Below are 19625 nucleotides of genomic sequence, written 5' to 3'. Positions count from 1 at the left end.
TATGGGAATTCTGTTTAATACACATTAATATTTTTTAAAACAAAATTCAAATTAGTATTTTGAGGTAGGAGTCTTGAAATGTTTAGAAAAGAAAGAGCAAGAATAAGCATGTAGCATTAAATAAAGGCAGTTCTGTCTTATTCACTCATGCACACTTCCTCCTTCACCAACCTCCCATCATTATAATTTTATCCAAGTTGTCCATAGAAGGTTCTGAGATATTCTCCATAATCATCTTACCACCATAGGTCTTCTTGAAAGATTATATTAAGCTCCACTCAACAGAGAAGGACCCCACCTTTAAACACGATTAAAAGAAGTTACGCTCTAGCCGGTATGGGTCAATGGATAAAGCCTGGGCCTGCAGATCAAAGGGTCCCAGGTTCGATTCTGGTCAAGGGCACATACCTTGGTTGCAGGCTCCTCCTGGCCTGGGCCCTGGCAGGGGTGCATCAGGAGGCAACCAACTGATGTGTCTCTCTCACATCAATGTTTCCCTCTGCTTTTCCCTCTCTCTTCCACTTTCCCTAAAAATCAATGGAAAAATATCCTCGGGTGAGGGTTAACAAAAGAAAACAAATAAGTTATTATTATTTTGTGAACACATCCACCTTTTTTTTCATTTCAACAATTATTTAGTCACCCCTTCCCACAAGGTCAATCATATTCACTCATTCATTTACTGCACAAATATCAAATGGTATAAACTATGTCTGGGGGACCTCTAGCCATTAAGGATACAGTGATGAAAAAGACACAGTTCATCTTAGCAATCACAGAGCTTACTTTGTACAAAGACACATTATACATAATCTGTGTAAATCAATGTTCATTTAATTACATAAATGTAATAAATCTGTTCATAAACTTGACTTCAAGGAAAATCACAATACAGAAACAAGCATTTTCCTAAAGCTTGCTCAAAAATCTATATTTACAAAAAAACTGACAAATTGCCTCTGTATCAATATAACTGGTGGCCTTTAGATTTCATAAAATAGAATCATATAGAATAAAGCTGGAAACCTCGCCTTGGTTAGCACAAATGGAGAAAAGGCTTCCTTTAAAGAACATACTTCACAGCAGTCTTTTGAAATAGGATCGGCGAGCTTTAAAACGCAAAATGAGGTGCCCAGAGAAACAAATGGCCCATTCTACTCAAAAATGTACCGTGCGCTTGTGACAGTTGTTACATGGAGGTATAATCCCCCTAGAGAAGACTGTGAGCGATTCCCACCCCCGAAAGAGGAAAGTCAATTTGTACACACCACTCATTCAACTATGACCTATTTGTATGCCATGATTCCCCAGACAGTCCGCACAAATGGGCCCACTTGCTGGAGCTGCTGGTCGGAGCCAGTCTTTTCGAACTTGAAGAGGAAAATCCCTGGGGGATTTCTGTAGGAGGGAGGGAGGGAGACAGAATCTAATCTTTCACGGCACACTGGCTGCCTGCCAAGGCGCTCCAGAGGAATTCGGGAGCCCAGACCCTGGCATGCGTGCAGCCCCATCTGCAGAGGTTGTCTGACGAGACGGAGAGCATCCTGGGAGCTGCCACTGCTGCTCCGGCCTCGGGAGGCGCAGCGTGAAGGGCAAGTTCCAATTCTCCATGGTGACGGGGACGCCCCTGCTTCAGACACTGGAAGGGAGGGAGGTGAAAAATGGGTCGTCTTCTCTACAGCAATATAAGCAAATGATTTATCTTAATTATTTTTAGATTGCAATATGTTGCCTCATATGTCAAACGTACATTAAAGAGCAATTAGCTGAAATGTCAGCATTAAACGATTCACTACTTAGCATTTCAGAAACTGAAGCAAAAAATAATGAATCCAAGTGTTTGGTGCACACCAATCTGAAAAGTTTCCCCAACAATATACTCTTCTTGCTGCTTGCAACCTGGAATAAAGCTTTCTGTCTTAAGTCCCATCCAGGAAATAGCAACTACAACAATAACAAAACAAAAGGAAAATCCAGAAGACAGTCACAGAGTCAATAAATCAAGCCCATAAATAAGCCAAATCTGGCCTGCCCCCTTGGTTTTGTCTATAAAGTTTTATTGGAACATAGCCACACCCATGTATCTACATACTATAAATGCTTTCAGGCACTAATGGCAGAGTGGAAGGGTTGCCACAGAGACCATATGGCCTGCAAGACCTAATATATTTACCATCTGGCCCTTTACAAAAAAAGTGTGCTGACCCCTGGTTTATGAAGTGTGCACCACTCTGCCAGGGGCACCCTTGGTGCAGATGCCCAAGTACCACAGAGAGAAAGGACTATGTCGAGAGCCCCCTTGAGTATTGAACAGAGTACTGATCAGTGATCAAACCACCCAAGATGAGGGGCAGGAAAACATTGGAAGGATGTTTACATTACAGGGAACAGCGCTAGGCCCTCACAGAGAGGCAGGAGCAGCTTCTGTTCCTATCAGCCACACCAGAAAACATCATAGGTCTAAGGCATTGGGTAGAATGTTCAGAGGGGGGTGGTATTAGTAGGGGAGGGGGATATTTTTAATTTATCTTCTTCTTGCAAAAGAAAAGATTAGTGAACCTGAATACAAAGAGGCAGAAACGATTGAAATTTAACCCCCTAAAAAAAGTGAAAAAGCATTAGCGAACTGTGGAACAACATCAAAAAGCCTAGTATATGTTCCATTGGTGTCGTTGAAGGGGGAGAGAAAAAGGGAGAAAATATTTTAAGAAATAATAGCCAGCCCTGGCTGGTGTGGCTCAATGGGTTGAGCATTAGCCCACGCACTGATAGGTCACCCATTGGTTCGATTCCCAGTCAGGGCACATGCTGGGGTTTTGGGTTTGATCCCCAGTGGTGGTCTTGCAGGAGGCAGCCGATAGATGCTTTTCTCATTGATGTTTCTCTCTCCCTTTCCCTTCCTCTCTCTGAAATCAATAAAAACATATTTTAAAAAAGGAATAGTAGAATGAATATATATATATTGTAATATATTCATAGAATAGAATACACACAGTAATGAAAATGAACAATCTAAAATTATTCATAATATGTATGAATCTAACAAATATAATGAGCAAAAGAAGCCAGACCCACAAGGGTACATTCAATATGATCCAATTTTTTTTTTAATATATTTTATTGATTTTTTACAGAGAGGAAGGGAGAGAGATAGAGAGTTAGAAACATCGATGAGAGAGAAACATCGATCACCTGCCTCCTGCACATCTCCTACTGGGAATATGCCCGCAACCCAGGTACATGCCCTTGACCGGAATCGAACCTGGGACCTTTCAGTCCGCAGGCTGACGCTCTATCCACTGAGCCAAACCGGTTTCGGCCAATATGATCCAATTTATACAATAAATTTAAAAATAAAGCATGATCTATAATTGAGAAATGAGGATGGTATTATGTTAAGAATGAGACGTATTTAGAAAGAAACAGAGCAGTTTCTCAGATGCTGTTACTGTGACTCGATGTGGGGCCTGGATACTACTGTGAAAATTCATCAACTCTGCACACTCAGAAAATGGGCACTTCTTCTATGTACTTTAATAAAGTGCTTTTAAATAAAAACACATAAGTAAATGTACTTACTAATTTCTACGAAAATTCCCACACGGACTAGATGTGACTGTGTAGGCACAGCCTCGTTCCAAGCATGTGCACTTACAACCCCACGATTCGCTGGTAACGTTCATTAGGAGTCACTGTACAAAGGCAACCCCCGAGGCTTTATGTACCGACACCAGAATGTCGTGCCTTCCTCCTGGCTCTTTATTATTTGATAAAAGTCTCTCCCAATTTCTCCTTTCCCCAAAAATGTTTTCTTGTGTCAGGGCATTTCTTTTTTTTTGTAATAAGATACTCTTTTTAAATTCTTAGTTTTTATTGGGGGTGGCTACAAAAATTTGTGTTTTTTTATTTTTATTTTTCAATGGCAGTTTACATTCAATATTATTTTGTGTTGGTTTCCTGTGCACAGCCCAGTGGTTAGACAATCACATACTTTATCCCAGGACCCACCTGGCACCATAAGTAGTTATTACAATATCATTAACCATACTCTCATGCTGTCCTTCATTTTCCGAGTGTCTATTTTGTAACTGCCAATTTGTACTTCTTGACCCCTTCACCTTTTTCACCCAGTCCCCTGACTCCCCTGCCCTCTGGCAACCATTAGTCTGTTATAAGTGGAATCTAAAGAACAAAATAAATGAGCAAACAATTTAGTCATTCAAAATAAATGAACAAGCCAAAACAGGTTTGGCTCAGTGGATAGAGCGTCGGCTTGCGGACTGAAAGGTCCCAGGTTCGATTCCGGTCAAGGGCATGTACCTGGGTTGCGGGCATATCCCCAGTGAGAGATGTGCAGGAGGCAGCTGATCGATGTTTCTCTCTCATCGATGTTTCTAACTCTCATCTCTCTCTCCCTTCCTCTCTGTAAAAAAAAATCAATAAAATATATTTTTAAAAAATAAATAAATAAATAAATAAATAAACAAAAATAGACTCATAAATAAAATTCTTACTGTTCTAAAAAAAATCACAGCCCATGACCAAATTTGTTGTAGAATATCTAAAAAGCAAATGGCAACACAAAGATGAATTTTTCTCCAAAGTAGTTTAACAAAGTCATTTTGCCTGGTGCTGTAAGCCTCAACTGAAAGTCTCTAACCTAAAATCATCTATCGGTAGCATCACAAAAGGCTTTCGTTATCTCACTTGGGGTTGGCTTTTGCTAGAATTTATTGGCACTCTGCCAGAAATTCCTCATATCAGGAATACATAACCCTTTACAGGGTCAAGTTCAATTCTTCATTTGTGTGTAACAATATAATTAAACCTGCAATGCTTGCATTCTGCAGCCAGTTAAAACAATCTATATAAATAAAAGCCAATTGACCGGAATGATAGAATGACCGGAAAGACCCATCGCTATGACGCACACTATGGCAGCCTACCAGCCTGATCGGGGCCCTGATTGGCCCCCACAACCTCCTGTGGCTTCTCCCCCTGGGCAGCCCCACCCCCGATCGCCCCACATTGGGGCTGACCAACCTGACCCCACTTGTGCATGAATTCATGCAGTGGGCCTCTAGTCCTATATAATAAAAGCCTAATTTGCTAAGTTTCTGGTCAACCTGTTGGCCATTCAACCAAACAAAGTGTAATATGCTAATGATATGCTAAGGCCACTCAACTGCTCGCTATGACGGGCACTGACCACCATGGGGCAAACACTCCAATTGGTAGGTTAGCTTGCTGCTGGGGTCCGGCCAATTGGGACTGAATGAGATGGGCTGGACATGCCCTGGAGCCCTCTCATGGTCCCATCCTGGCTGTCCAACCTCCTGTGTCTCTCCCCGGCCCCAGTTGTGCACCAGTGAGGTCCCTCAGCCTGGCCTGTGCCCTCTCTCAATCTGGGACCCCTTGGGGAGGTCGGAGAGCCAGTTTAGGCCTGATCCCACAGGGGGAGTGCCTCTCAGCCAGAAGCCGGACTCATGGCTGGCAAGCGCAGCGGTGGTGGCGGGAGCCTCTCCAGCCTCTAAGGCAGTGCTAAGGATGTCTGACTGATGGCTTAGGTCCACACCCCCCAGACCTAAGCCATCAGTCGGACATCCCCTGAGGGCTCCTGGACTGTGAGAGAGTGCAGGCTTGGCTGAGGGAACCCCCCCAAATGTACAAATTTTGTGCAGTGGGCCTCTAGTTGTATGTATAAACCTAAAAAGATATTCGCACACAAAAGCTGTCCTGTAGATACAACCATGTCCTTGTCTGAACATTTCATACATTTCAAAGCACTGCACTGAATCTTTCATTGAAAATGTGTCTGTGCTTCCAGAAAAACAGATACACAGAAGTAGCCTCAGTCTTAAGGAATGCAAGGGCCATTTTTCATTACAGCACTCCTGAAGCCTTGTTTCTTCTGGTGGTAATGTTCTGGGGTGGAACCAAATGAAAATAAGTGGAAGGGCGACTAGACTGCATTCTGTACTGTGGAATCTGCATTCTATTAGCAGGGTCATCGGCAGCATTTTTGTAATTAAGACTCTATTGATCCATCTCTCTTTCTTCCAAAGCCGAGGAAGATTATTTACCAGGTCATAAATTTAAAGGTCATCAGATCTAAAACTGTGCAAATAAGCAGAGAACAGCCAGAAGTCCTCACAAAACAAGCCCACAAGCGAGCATAATGCAAGAATGAGTACTGAGGATGCATTCCATATTTATACCTTCATCGCTACATAAAAATGCTTTCTTACATCCCAATTCAAGTTAGTGCTGAAACAGTTGAAAGACCATCTCTGTGAATATCTATAATAATAAAAGCGTACTATGCTAATTAGACTGAAGGACCTTCTGGACAACATTCCAGATGACCTTCCAGACGAAGCCAGGGTTGTGAGGGCCGGGGTAGCAGCCCAGGCTGCCGCCTCGGCCCTCAAAGCCCCTTGCACGAATTTCGTGCATCAGACCTCTAGTGTAAGTAGAATGAACAAACACCAGTTGTCCATCACTGTGTAATCTGTGTTACTTTTTTTTCATTTCAGTACAGAAATTGTAGCTTGAGAACAGGATGTCAAAATCATAGCTCTTCCCCATTGCTGCTACAGAGATGAATCTTTGGGAAATCCATTTTTTAATCTGTCTCCCGTTAGCAGGCTCATTAGCAGATTTTATAAACAGCAGTTATACGCTTTTTTACCAGTTCCTTTTTTTCCTGTGTGGAAAGGATCATTTATCCATGTCCTCAATTTTCAAGTGTTCCAATGTCAAGCCTAAAAGTCAAGCCTCATTTGAAAGATAGGACACACATTGTAAAATCTTTCCTATGCTTCAAACATTTAGTTAGCCCTCGAACTGAAGCCAAAAGCCTATGAAACTGTAGCGCAGTCTTTAACACTGGGCACTTCATAAGACGGTAGAAAATGCAAATTGCAAGGGTTAGGTCATTTGTTGAGTGTTTGTGAGTTATTTTTTTAACATTAGGAAAACAGGTTGGACAATCTTCCAGAAAATGTCCTTTGGAAACAAGTGTAAGTAAGCCTAAAGGAAACTAAGGTTTCTAGGTCTCAACTCATCCCAATGAATCACAACTTAAAATGCATTTTCCTTGTGTGTCTACCTGTGAGTTTGTACTAAAATACAATAAAAAGCAATCTTTTTTAAAAATATATTTTATTGATTTTTTACAGAGAGGAAGGGAGAGGGATAGAGAGTTAGAAACATCGATGGGAGAGAAACATCGATCAGCTGCCTCTTGCACATCTCCTACTGGGGATGTGCCTGCAACCAAGGTACATGCCCTTGGCCGGAATCGAACCTGGGACCTTTCAGTCCGCAGGCTGATGCTCTATCCACTGAGCCAAACCGGTTAAGGCTAAAAAGCAATCTTGATTGACATTCTACCTGATTCATCTCAGGAAAAATTAGTCTTAGAAAATATGACAAATAATATTTTCTCTTTGGAACATACTCATTTGGTCTTAACAAATTAATTACATTGAAATGTAGTATTCTTATATTTTTAAGAATGAGGGCTTATTTTGCAAAGAATGACTATTTTATACAATTGAATCATCTTGTATTGTAACACAAGATAATTGTAAACAAATGTAAGACATATCAAACATATTTATTTCTAAGTTCAGACAATGGGACAATTTATCCAGCTTCTTTAAAGTGAGCTGCCAGCTTTCAACGAATTGTGAGGCTTTTGTTGTTGTTGTTGTTGTTGTTGTTTGAAGTAAGAGGACACAAAGATCATTTTTAATGTTATACTTAGTGCCTTGTTCCCTGCAAATAAAATCTTCCTCTCTCTCTCTTTTCTCTGGTGTCCAGCTTTTCTTTAGTCTTCTTCTGTGAAGTGGTTGCTTTATGAAACCAAATAAAAAAACACAAGGCCTCCTTGAAGTATTGAACTTCCTTCTGGCAGATTTCCTTTGTTCTACATAGGACAGTCCATTCTCATCCCTCGTTAAGTCTAATAAACTCAGACAGGTGGCTAGCTGCTGCTCAAAGGATTTGCTTTCAAAATATAACAAAACCTGTGTCTACACATATCAAATAAAGTACAGAATTAAGCTACTTTTTGTTGAACTCAATTAGTTGGGACAGGGGGACAGGGGCAACCTCAACTATTTAGGGGAAGAAAAAAATATTTTCTTTAATAAGCAATGAGATGGCTTAAAAAAAAAAAAAAAGATTTGGCTTGAATTATCTAGACCAAGGTCAGCAAACTAAAACTCACAGGTCAAATAAGACTCACTGTCTGTTTTTCTAAATAAAGTTTTATTGGCACAGGATACAGTCATTCATTTACATATTATCTAAAGCTGCTTTCACGCTACCATAGCATAGTTAAGAAGTTGTAGTTCTGACAGACACAACATAACCCTCAAATTCTCAATATTACCATCTGGACTTTTACAGAAAACATTTGTCAATTCCTAATCCAGATAAATATCTCAATTTTTACTTCCTTCTTGCCTCCACAAAAATAGTCAAAAGACCTGTGAAAACAACCATTTGAGCAACCCAAACTAACTGTTATGTTTTTTATTGAATTTCTATGAATCTTTATTTTAAAGAACATGCAGAAGCAAATTATTTTAATCAGGACTTATTTTCATATGCAGGTATATCTGTGGATGCCAGTTCTGTGATAGCCTCCAAGGGCACAGGAAAACATTCTTCCTGCAAATTGCATCTTACTCAGTTAAAGGCGTTTGAGGGTTTGCTATGTGTGGTTTTCTCTTTAATTGCTGCAGGGGTTTGAATTGAAGGTGAATTAAAATTTAAAATCCTGATCATTTCACAAACTTGTCATTATGCATGCTATAGGCAAGTTAGATTTAGTTATGCCAATGATTGCAAAAAAGATACATTATTGCTGCATTATAATGCATAAACAGGTTTTATGTTCTTCAGCACGATATTAGAAACTCAAATTTACGGAGTCACAGAGCTATGAACACCATCCAGTTTTTAAATAAGAAGGCATTTGGTGATTTATATCACACACAAAGAGCTTTCCTTGTCAAGGTGCTTGCTCATCCATGGCATATAATTTGGATAAATAATACACACCTCTGATGGGGTCATTAGCAATTATTTGTATTCATGGTTTTTTAAAAAGTGTTTTCTTGTTGTTGTGACACTTACCTACTCTCTGTCAGCAAGTCTTGGTTACTCCGAAAATCCATTTCAACAGTTTTTACATCGAAACTTTTAGAATTAAAATACGTATATGCAGATTTATGCATTGTGCACCAACAGCTGTTAACATTATAATAAGACACACACCAGGAGCTTCAAGACTCCTTGTGAAAAAAACACAACTTCATCTGGAGCTGATCTAATGTGTAAATTTAATGACCAGTTTACAGGAATACAGAGAGCAAAGGAAATTGTTATAGTATACTATGGGGCTGCACCCCCCAAACCAGAATGGGAGAACTCTATAGACTAATAACCCAGTGTCCTAACCAAATATATTTCAAGGAAAACTAGCGAGGTGAAGTGGAGTCTACAGATTAATAAAGACTTAAACATAGTAAGCAGTTGCAACGTAATTACCTTATTTGGGTCCAGACTCAAGCAAATAGTTAAAAATCTACAGGTGCTCCTCTATTTACAAGAGTTATACCCCCATAAACCCATCGGGAGTTGAAAAATATCCTAAGTTAAAAATGCACCATATACACCTAACCGACCAAAAGTCATAGCTTTGCCTAGCCTACCTTACAGAACACTTACATTAGCCTACAGTGGGGCAAAAAATCATCTAGTGCAAAGCCTATCTAGATATATAAAAGCCTAAGCAACTGTTCAACTGGTAGCTATGATGTGCACTGACCACCAGGGGGCAGATGCTCAACGCACAAGCATGGAAACATGGAACAGACTGATGAATCTCAGAGGGAAGCAGGGAGCGGGGAGGGCAGGAAGAGATTAACCAAAGATCTTAAATGCATACTAGAGGCCTGGTGCATGGATTCGTGCACCAGTGGGGTCCCTCGGCCTGGCCTGTGGGAATCTGGCTGAAACTGGCAGTCCGACATCCCTCGAGGGGTCCCGGATTGCAAGCGGGTGCAGGCCAGGTTGAGGGAGGGACCCCACTGGTGCAAGAATCTGTGCACCGGGCCTCTAGTTTTATAATAAAGCATTGAATATCTCATGTAATCTATTATGTGTATCACTTTTGTACCATCAGAAAGTCAAAAAATCCTAAGTTGAACCATCATAAGTCAGGAACCTTCTGTACTTATGACATTTAAGAGATATTTAGAAATTTGAGCCCTGGCTAAATATATAATCAAAGAACTATTGTTAATTTTTAAATGCTCTAAAGGTATTATGGTTTTTAAAAATAGAATTCATATTTTTAAAGACTCATTTTGAAATGTTGTGGGTGAAATAATGTGGTGTTTAGGATTTGCTTCAGAATAATAAAGGGATCCTGACTGTGGCAGCTCAGTGAATTGAGCATTGTCCCATGAACCAAGAGGTCCTGGGTTCAATTCCCAGTCAGGACACATGCCCAGGTTTCGGGCTCAATCCCCAGTTGGGGGCATGCAGGAGGCAGTCAATCAACGAGTCTCTCTCATCATTGATGTTTCTATGTCTCCCTTCCTCTATGAAATCAGAAATATATTTTAAAAAATAATAAAGGGAGAAATATTAAAATTCAAAAAGTAATAAGAGAAGAGGTAAGAGAAAACAAGATTATGATGAGATCATAAATGTTGACACTGGATAATGAGTAGATTGGGATTTATTATGCTGTATCTGCTTTTGTATATATTTAAAATGTCCATAATAAAAAGTTAAAAGTGTATGCAGGTATAATACAAAATAAGGTACCTCTTTTACTGATTATTGGTGATTAATAAATGTAACAGACATAAGTAATTTGTTTATGTATAGAATTAATTCTGGTACTAGCTTCAACAAAAATAATTCACTATCTGGTTAGCAGAAATACACAGATTTTTTAAAAATCTAAAGTTTGTGTAATAAAGTTCAAGAAGTATAGGATTTGTGTTTATCTGCTTTATTTTAGTACTAGAGGCCCGGTGCATGAAATTCATGCACTGGTGGGGGGTGGTTCCCTCAGCTCGGCCTGCACCCTCTCACAGTCCCGGATCCCTCTGGGGATGTCTGACTGATGGCTTAGGCTCACTCCCTGCTTCTGGCTGAGCAGCACTCCCCCTGTGGGAGTGCACTGACCACCAGAGGGCAGCTCCTGTGTTGAGCATCTGTCCCCAGGTGGTCAGTGTGCATCATAGCAACCGGTCGTTCTGTCGTTCAGTCGATTTGCATATTAGCCTTTTATTATATAGGATGATTTGCATTTTGTTCTTAAAACTCAAAATTCTTCCCACAAGTCTCCATACATTTTATTGAAATAACACACTTATTCTGGGTCCACTGTGTGTAAGGTAGGCCAGACCAAGTTCAGCAGCACTGAGCTTCATGTCTTTCTTCTCCATTTTCTTCTACCCAAGGGCTAGGATTTCTCTGCTGGAGGTTTATGCAGAAAACACCAACAGAGAGCACTCCTGTAGCTCTGTTCCCCACTTTCATTTCCTTCTCAAACCCACCTAACACTTACCACCATCCCCACCACCACCTCCATCACCCTCACCACCACCACCACCACAACCACCATCATCACGATCACCACCACTACCACAATCACCTACACCACCACCATCACCTACACCACCATCACCTACACCACCACCATCACCTACACCACCACCATCACCTACACCACCACCATCACATACACCACCACCACCCCCTCCTTTTTCAGTCTGCTTGTTAAAACATACCTACTATGTGAATCATAGACTCTGTCCTCCACAAAGCCTGCCCCCGACATGCCATGCTGTTTCTCACCTCCCTGAAGGCCCAGATCATTATCTCTCTCTCCCAAGATTACAATACACACACACACACACACACACACACACACACTGCAAGCACATCAGGTCTGCTTCACAGATACATAATAATCCTTGAATATCTAGCTCAGAAGTAGCACCTTTTAGTCCAGGAAATCTTTGCTGTCATCCACACACATCACTTCCTATGCTGCTGATATGTCACAGGGTAGGAAGTGATGGTAATTTATTTGTTAAATGTCAGCCTGCGTGTTTTTGAGTTCCTTTGGTCCCAGCAGCTGTATTTATCTGTATATCTCTAGCCTGAAGTGCAGTGTGTAGTACACAGTAAACTGCAGGGAGTGTTTGTTAAATGAATAAATGAATAATTTGAATGCTGCAGTTTATCTAGTAAACCCTTGGCTAACACCTTCCATAATACTTCCATCAATTATTTAATAAATGTTTACTTAGCATTTTGTGTAAGGCACCATGCCAGGCACTGTTTGTGTTACTAAACTAAACCAAGTATGGTAAATGGCTGTGCTTTGGGAGAGAAGATAACTAATGTACACATGTCACTGTAGGCAAAATGCAAAGCACAAAACCCTACAAGTCCCATAAACAATGGAGGCAAATTTTTGTACAAATTAGAAAAGGTATAGGGAGATGGGAAGTATTGAATCAAACGAATTGTTACAAAGCTATAGAATAAGGTCCATATTTTGAATAAACCTTTTACGACCTTTTCAATGAATGTTCAAAATATCTTTCTTATAGCTTAGAAATATAAAAGTGAAGGAATGCTAATGACGATGTAATCACCTGCCTTACTTTAAAAAGAAAGAAGCAGAATTAGAGCTCAGAGCAGCTTTCTGCCACTCTATAGCCCTTTCCATAATGAAAAATTAATTCTGGCCGAAACCGGTTTGGCTCAGTGGATAGAGCGTCGGCCTGCGGACTGAAAGGTCCCGGGTTCGATTCCGGTCAAGGGCATGTACCTGGGTTGTGGGCACATCCCCAGTAGGAGATGTGCAGGAGGCAGCTAATCGATGTTTCTCTCTCATCGATATTTCTAACTCTCTCTCTCCCTTCCTCTCTGTAAAAACTCAATAAAATATATTTTTTAAAAAAAGAAAAATTAATTCTGTATGTTGCTATTTGATTGGTGGTCACTCTAGACACAGACCCTAAAATGTAGATAGAAAAAAATTGGAAGATAAATTTTTGCCTGTATCTAGGACTATATAGAATTATTGTAAATCCATCCAAAATTTGTTTTGCTGTATTGCTACCTTTTAAGTATTATTTATGGATAAAAATTGAGATGGATACTAAATTATGTATGACTTAACTCTGACAATAAAATAACTTAAAGAAGTTATTTGAAGCACGGATAATGTGTAATGTTTTATTTGTTTCACTATGGCTTTTTAAGCATTAAGTATTATCTTATTGACAGAAGATAATGTATGATTATCTATAATACAACTTGGCATCGTTTGTATTGGTAAATAAAATGGATGTAAGTAGAATTCATTCACTCACTCAAAGCTATTGTTTAGTTCTTTCCATGTAGAAGGCATAAACAAAATAATCTTTTTCTATTTTTAATACCTATGTAAGAATTGAGATTGGATAACCCCTTCTGCCTGTTACATTTTCTATTTGAAAATCACACTATTTACCCCGACTTTATAGATTCATTCTACTTTCTTCATATCAAAGTTTTCTTCCATAACTAGCATTTGGCAAAACTATGCATTTTATCTGTTTCACTGTGCATTACGCTAAGCAGCTAAGTGGAAAAAAGATCTAATGTCACCTTAATGGAACTTTTGAAACTAAAAAAATCCCCATTTATCTCCCTGCAGATGGTTAGATTTTCCAAGTGATCCTCTTCTGATGAAAACTATAGAGTAAAACATATCCCCAATTCATCAGAAACCTCAACTCAAAATAAACCTTGAGCTGCAATCTTCCAACTCTGTTTTATTCTCATTCAGATGATTATTTAAAATTTGGAAGAATGTGTTAAAAACTTCTCTTACGTTTGTGGCTTGAGTCACATCCAGACTTAAGCAACATCATTTATAAATCACATCTTAAATGAGATGACATGAGAACCACAAGACAAAAGAGATCTGATAGTCTTCTTTCTTGGAGTTTGACCCATGTGTGTGACTATCTTCAGCATAAATATGACAGTTCTAAAGCCAGGTACAGGGAGGGTAAATGTTGTTTAGAGATAATGATCAAGTAAAGGCCTGGGGAGGGGGCAGGAGCAGGGTGGAGGGGGTTCACGGGAGGGGAAAAAGGGGATATCTGTAATACTTTCAACAATAATGATAATTTTTTTTTAAAAGATAATGGTCAAAAAAATAATAAAATAAAATAAAAAGATAATGGTCAAATGGAAATTTGACAGGTGTGACTTATCTCCTATTTGATGTGAAAAATCATGCCATAGTTTTGAAAGCCTTTCTAATCTCTGTTGCCAGTGTGTTCCCTTTCAGAGAAATCTGGAAGTATTACAACTCAGTAATAGATTTTGTCTACAGTTGTGGTTGCCAAACTTTGAATTTCATAGATCAATAAAATGTCAAATGTACATTTGGGAATTAATGTAGAGTTACCAACCTTAAAAGCTTTTGTCAGGTTAAAATGTTTTTACAAAGAAAAGAAAAATTATTATAACAATGATCATATTAGAAAAAAAGAAAGAAAAAAAAAAGAAAGTTCTAACCAAAATAATGAGGAGGGCACAAAATCAGAATAAAGAACAGGCTTTCAAGATGAAAAAAATAATGACTTTATTTAAAGTCCACCGTATTATACTAACTTTGCTCACTTCAGAACAGACTGGTGGGGGAAAATGGGAGTAAAAAAATATATGTTTTTAAAGAACAGACTGATGAAGTCTTCGATTCGTTAAGTAATTTGGAACCACTGGTGGAGGAGAGGGAAAACCAAAAGGACTCCAGGAAATTTTAATAGAGTACAAAAGTGGGCAAAGAAGAAAGTGAGCAAAGGCCATCTCCTTTTTGAAAAGGCTCATTGCCTCGCATGAAGAGCTAGTTTCTTGTTTACATGTCTCCCCATTGGTACAAAGCTTAAAAACTAACACCAACAACTCCATGGTCTAAGGAAATCCTCATGCTCAGCCTGAAGCTTTAAAGGAGCTGCAGAAATTCCTGTGCATATTGTAATATCTATTCTAAAATGTTGCTCATTTTCTTGGCAAGTAATAAAACAGAGTGTAAGATATTTTGAGCTTAATAATGCTGTAGCGTTCTTCGAAAGGCTCCTAAGAAAGAGTTTTAAAAGGACTTTCCTAAGATATATTTGAGAAGGAAACTGCTGGCTCTACATAATACTTGACTTCTGAGCATTAGTTCTTGTCCTCAGGTAAACCCAGGTCTCCCCAGTTGATATTCTTTCAACACCTGCAGGTTCACTGTCAATATCAAGAGGAGTCCTGACTTACAGATGCCTTAAAGCCAGATTGATACACTAAACAGAGACTCAGAGTGTGTTCTTTTTTTTTTTTCATTAAAAAAGTATGATTATAAATATTCCTTAATAATACTGAAAATAGTTCAGAAATTTACCCTTAGGATTTAAGTCCAAAAGCTACTTTAATGTTGGCCATCTAAGCCATCATATTAGTTGAAAAAAGAATAATAACAATTGTTACCCTATCAAAAAAATATACCAAAAGAAAAATGAAAGTTGATGGCCTAGCATGATTGAAAACGTTTAGAATCTATAGATAAGACTCCCCATATAGTGTGTTTTTTTTAAGTTTGGAAAATTTCCCTTTCATTAGGTTGGTTTTCAGCAATGAACAGGGTTAGGAGAATAATATGGCTTCCATGGAGCCTTTCAAGGTGTCAAAACAAGGATAGTGAACACAGCCAAATGGACTCAGATGATAACATGACCAAAGTAACACAAAATTTACATGTCGTATACAAACACTATAGTCATATGTTGCTTATGAAAGAGAAAATTGTATGTACTTTATTAGTAAATTGTTGGTAGCTAATTCAATAAATAATTCTTAAATTTTGGAGAAGCATCGTGTATAAATGTTAAGTGTGTTAGTGAGAGATCAAAGTACTTCCGAGTTAATGATAATGGCTAATGTGAAAGTCTCAAGAACTCTTGGCAGAAACAGTACCATTTAATATAGCACACTTTTTGTCCTTCACACCTCCCCTGTTAAGAAATAAATTATATTGCTAAAGAAAGTAGTTTGTGATATTAAATTAACAGATATAAGCCAAGCACTTCAATTGAAATGCCATCTTTGGAGTTATACCCTATATAAATTGTTATCGAAAGTTCAGAAAAATCAATTTTAACTTTGTGCAGGAACTAAAAACAAAATAATCATGAAGTGTGTCAAGACAGAAAGAAATCATAAGCCAAAGAATAGAAAAATATGGACTTTAGAGGGTAAAAACAATAAATCCTAGATACATTGGTCCAATTTCCATAGTAAATCAGCTTTTGATTATTTTACATTCTATATACTTTCTCCTATTATTAAAACAATAAATAACACCCAAGAAATGAAGCAAAACATGTACCTTAAGAAACCTAATTTTATCAAAAGAAAAGAAAATCTTGTTATTTTTGGAAATACAAGCAACAACTTGGTCCCACTGAGCAAGCAGTGCTTTCTGCTTAATGCTTGTAATTCACTTAGTGTTCAAAGAAGAATTTAGTTGTTTTCTAAGAGAAATTAATGTTCCATTGATCCTCCCTTATTTTTCTACAAACAGATGCATGTGGAAGTCAAAGGACAAGTTGAAGATTGAATTTAGTCATGCAAATCTGGACTCCCATATCTGAAAGTCAGTTTCTTCACCCAGACAGTCATCTACATCTCTTAAGGTTGATCTGAAGATTAAATGAGATAATGTATTTAAATGCTATCACACATTAAGCATTCAAAAAAGATCAACAGTGGTGGAATCAGTAGGAAAAGTGGTGATATCAAAGTACATAAATCAGAACAAGGGAAAGTAACTGATTTAAACATTTCATGGCATTAGGCATGATAATCTCATTTATCATTCTCACAAATAGGACGGTGTTGCCAATGGTGTTCAAATAGTCTGTGCAGAAAGATATCCAGCAGCCCATCTTCATTAGGGATGTTCTACTAACAGGAATAGCTAAAGTCCGGTGGCCAACGCCTCTCCTACCTTTGAGAGTCACTGGCTGGCTCTGCCATCATTTGCTTCTTTAACTTCCATTTTTTCTAAGTTTCCAATATCACCCAACTTCTCTTTTGACCGATATCCTTGCATCTCTCCTCTTAGACATGTAAACACCTCCCAAGTCATTATAGCCTCACAAACCCAGAGGTCATTCCCTTTCTCCCTGTGATATGAGATGACTAATCAAGGAACTGACCTTAAATTTTAACTTTCTAGAAGGCAGCCTTTGTCTCTGCTGAAGGGGACATGACCAAGGACAGTAAAACAAGAATATCTCCAAAATACAATATTTATTACTTTTCACATTTTTAAAAAAATATATTTTATTGATTTTTTACAGAGAGGAAGGGAGAGGGGTAGAGAGTTGGAAACACCGATGAGAGAGAAACATCGATCAGCTGCCTCTTGCACATCTCCCTACTGGGGATGTGCCCGCAACCAAGGTACATGCCCTTGACCGGAATCAAACCTGGGACCCTTGAGTCCGCAGGCTGACGCTCTATCCACTGAGCCAAACTGGTTAGGGCTTTACATTTTTATATTAGTGTAGTGTGAAGCCCAGTTTGAACCTAAATTATGTTAAACCTAGGATTCAACATGCCTGGGTATATCTGGAAGACATAGGTCAACCTGGCAGAGCTTTAGCTACATGACAGATGGGGAGGTTTCTTAAAATGTACTCATCCTAAGGGAAGACATACTCAAAATACACATGTTTAGTGAAAGCACAATGGGGTGGGTTGTAGAGGTGATTCTGAGCACAAGAAGGTTCTTTCTGTTCGAGTCCACCCATGCTTACGTTCTAGGAAAAGGCGCTGCAATAAAGCAGTGAATAAAACCCAAAAGAGCCATTTATTACAATCCCATTAAGAACAAAAGCACTATTAGCCAATCCCACTTTATCATTTCTGCAAGATTGTAGCTCAGTTTGGAGTGTCGGCATGATGAACTCGGTGAACTAAGAAAGGCAGTGGGACCAACAGCTGCCAGAAGTTCAGGAGAGGCCTCCAGGCAGGGTCCCTGAGACAGAGCCAATTAGCAGAATTCATCACAACAAAAAGGAAGAACTGTGCAGAAAAACATTAAAACAACCCTGAGATTTCCCCACAGAGCATCCCTAGAGGAATCTCAAAACTGGGGTAGAATCTGAGTTGTCTGGGACTTCCATGGAGGAAAGCTAGGACGTCAATGAAATTGTTTTGTTTCTGCTATGGTAACCTTGTGTTTACCCCCAGGCTGTTGTGAAACAGGTAAATATGGATTATGTTACCATATTTTTTCAGTTTTAAACAATTAAACTCAGCTTTTTAAAAACATTCTCTGTCCTTCATTTTTTAAAAAAAAATTGTCCTTTGGACATGGTGAAGCAATTTTTTGTTCGTTTGTTTAAATGCTTTTAATTTTTAGATAACTTACATGTCATGCTTTTTCTTAAAAAGCAATGCCTCCTCTCCAGATAAATCAAGGTCACAATGAATGAAGAGCTCAGGATAATGTCAGTCCCAGGTGTCCTAGACCTGGTGTGTGGATGACAAGCAGCAGCCAGAAATGATGACAGGTGACAGCTCCAAATGGAAACATTTTCCCATTTCTAAACCATCCTTAACAAAAGTCAATATGGAGATGACACCATCCTCACGGTGGTCCATCATAGCAACCATGCCATCTGGATACATATTTTCACCAACAGAGAATTGGTGGTTCTTGAGATTAGCAAGGATGGGCTCAATCTGTTCTGCAGCCCTGGTCATAAACCCTGTGATTGGGTTCATGTCACCTTTGACGTGCTTCTTGTAGGCTCCTTTTGTCAGGCTGGTTCCCTGCAAATGATGGTTCATGATGATATCACCACCAGTGATGACTGTGCTTTTGGGATCTTTGCCCTCTGGGCTTTCAGCGGAGGCATTCCCACCAAGAAGCGAGTCATCAGTGTTTCCCTGGGTCCTACTGACCATCTTCCCCTCTACCTCCAGGCACAGCCCGCCTGCAATCTCCCAGATCTTGTAGATATTGGAGAACATCTTATCGTGGTTAGTGAGGTCCTGGTAGATGACCATGATGGCGTCGCTGGAAGGAGACAGACAGGCACTGGTTTAGCAGGAGCCCCAAGGTGGGGGGAAGGGAAGGAGAAGTAGGTGGAAAGGAGATGGAATTTTTATTTGTTCTGTGAAGGAGGAATATTTTACAGTCCAACCAACAAACCATTCTCCTCTCCAAACTACCATTTTCAAACATTTCATTAAACTGGGCAGTGGTTAAGAGCGTTGACGCTAGAAACAAAATGAGTTCAAATGGCAGCTGAAACTCAACTTTAAGGCCCTGAACAAGTGCTGTGACTGCCTGTGTCACTCTGTCCCTGTTGTAAAGTAAATAATTGTCACTGCCTCATGGTGGTGTTGTGGGGGTTTAAATGATTAATACATTTAAAGTACTTAGGAAAAATACAGGTGCCTACATAAGCCTAGCTGAGTAAAAATTACTTAATAAATGACTAAATATCTATTCATCCCACAAATCT

General features: G+C 39.2%; 1 protein-coding gene across 1 annotated transcript; it reads right to left on the bottom strand.

The window, feature by feature from the left end:
- Positions 1-18618: 18618 nt before the first annotated feature.
- On the bottom strand, positions 18619-19164 carry LOC308512630 (translationally-controlled tumor protein-like; the record flags this gene model as incomplete). Its single annotated transcript, XM_081082239.1, has 1 exon — positions 18619-19164. The coding sequence occupies one exon, from the start codon at positions 19162-19164 to the stop codon at positions 18619-18621; it is 546 nt and encodes a 181-aa protein (XP_080938365.1).
- Between the last annotated feature and the right edge of the window lie 461 nt (positions 19165-19625).

Source organism: Myotis nattereri (genome assembly GCF_964212035.1).
Source record: "Myotis nattereri genome assembly, chromosome: 2".
Classification (NCBI taxonomy): domain Eukaryota; kingdom Metazoa; phylum Chordata; class Mammalia; order Chiroptera; family Vespertilionidae; genus Myotis; species Myotis nattereri.
The sequence above is the reverse complement of the archived record's forward strand: the minus strand, read 5'-3'. Positions and strand labels throughout refer to the sequence as shown.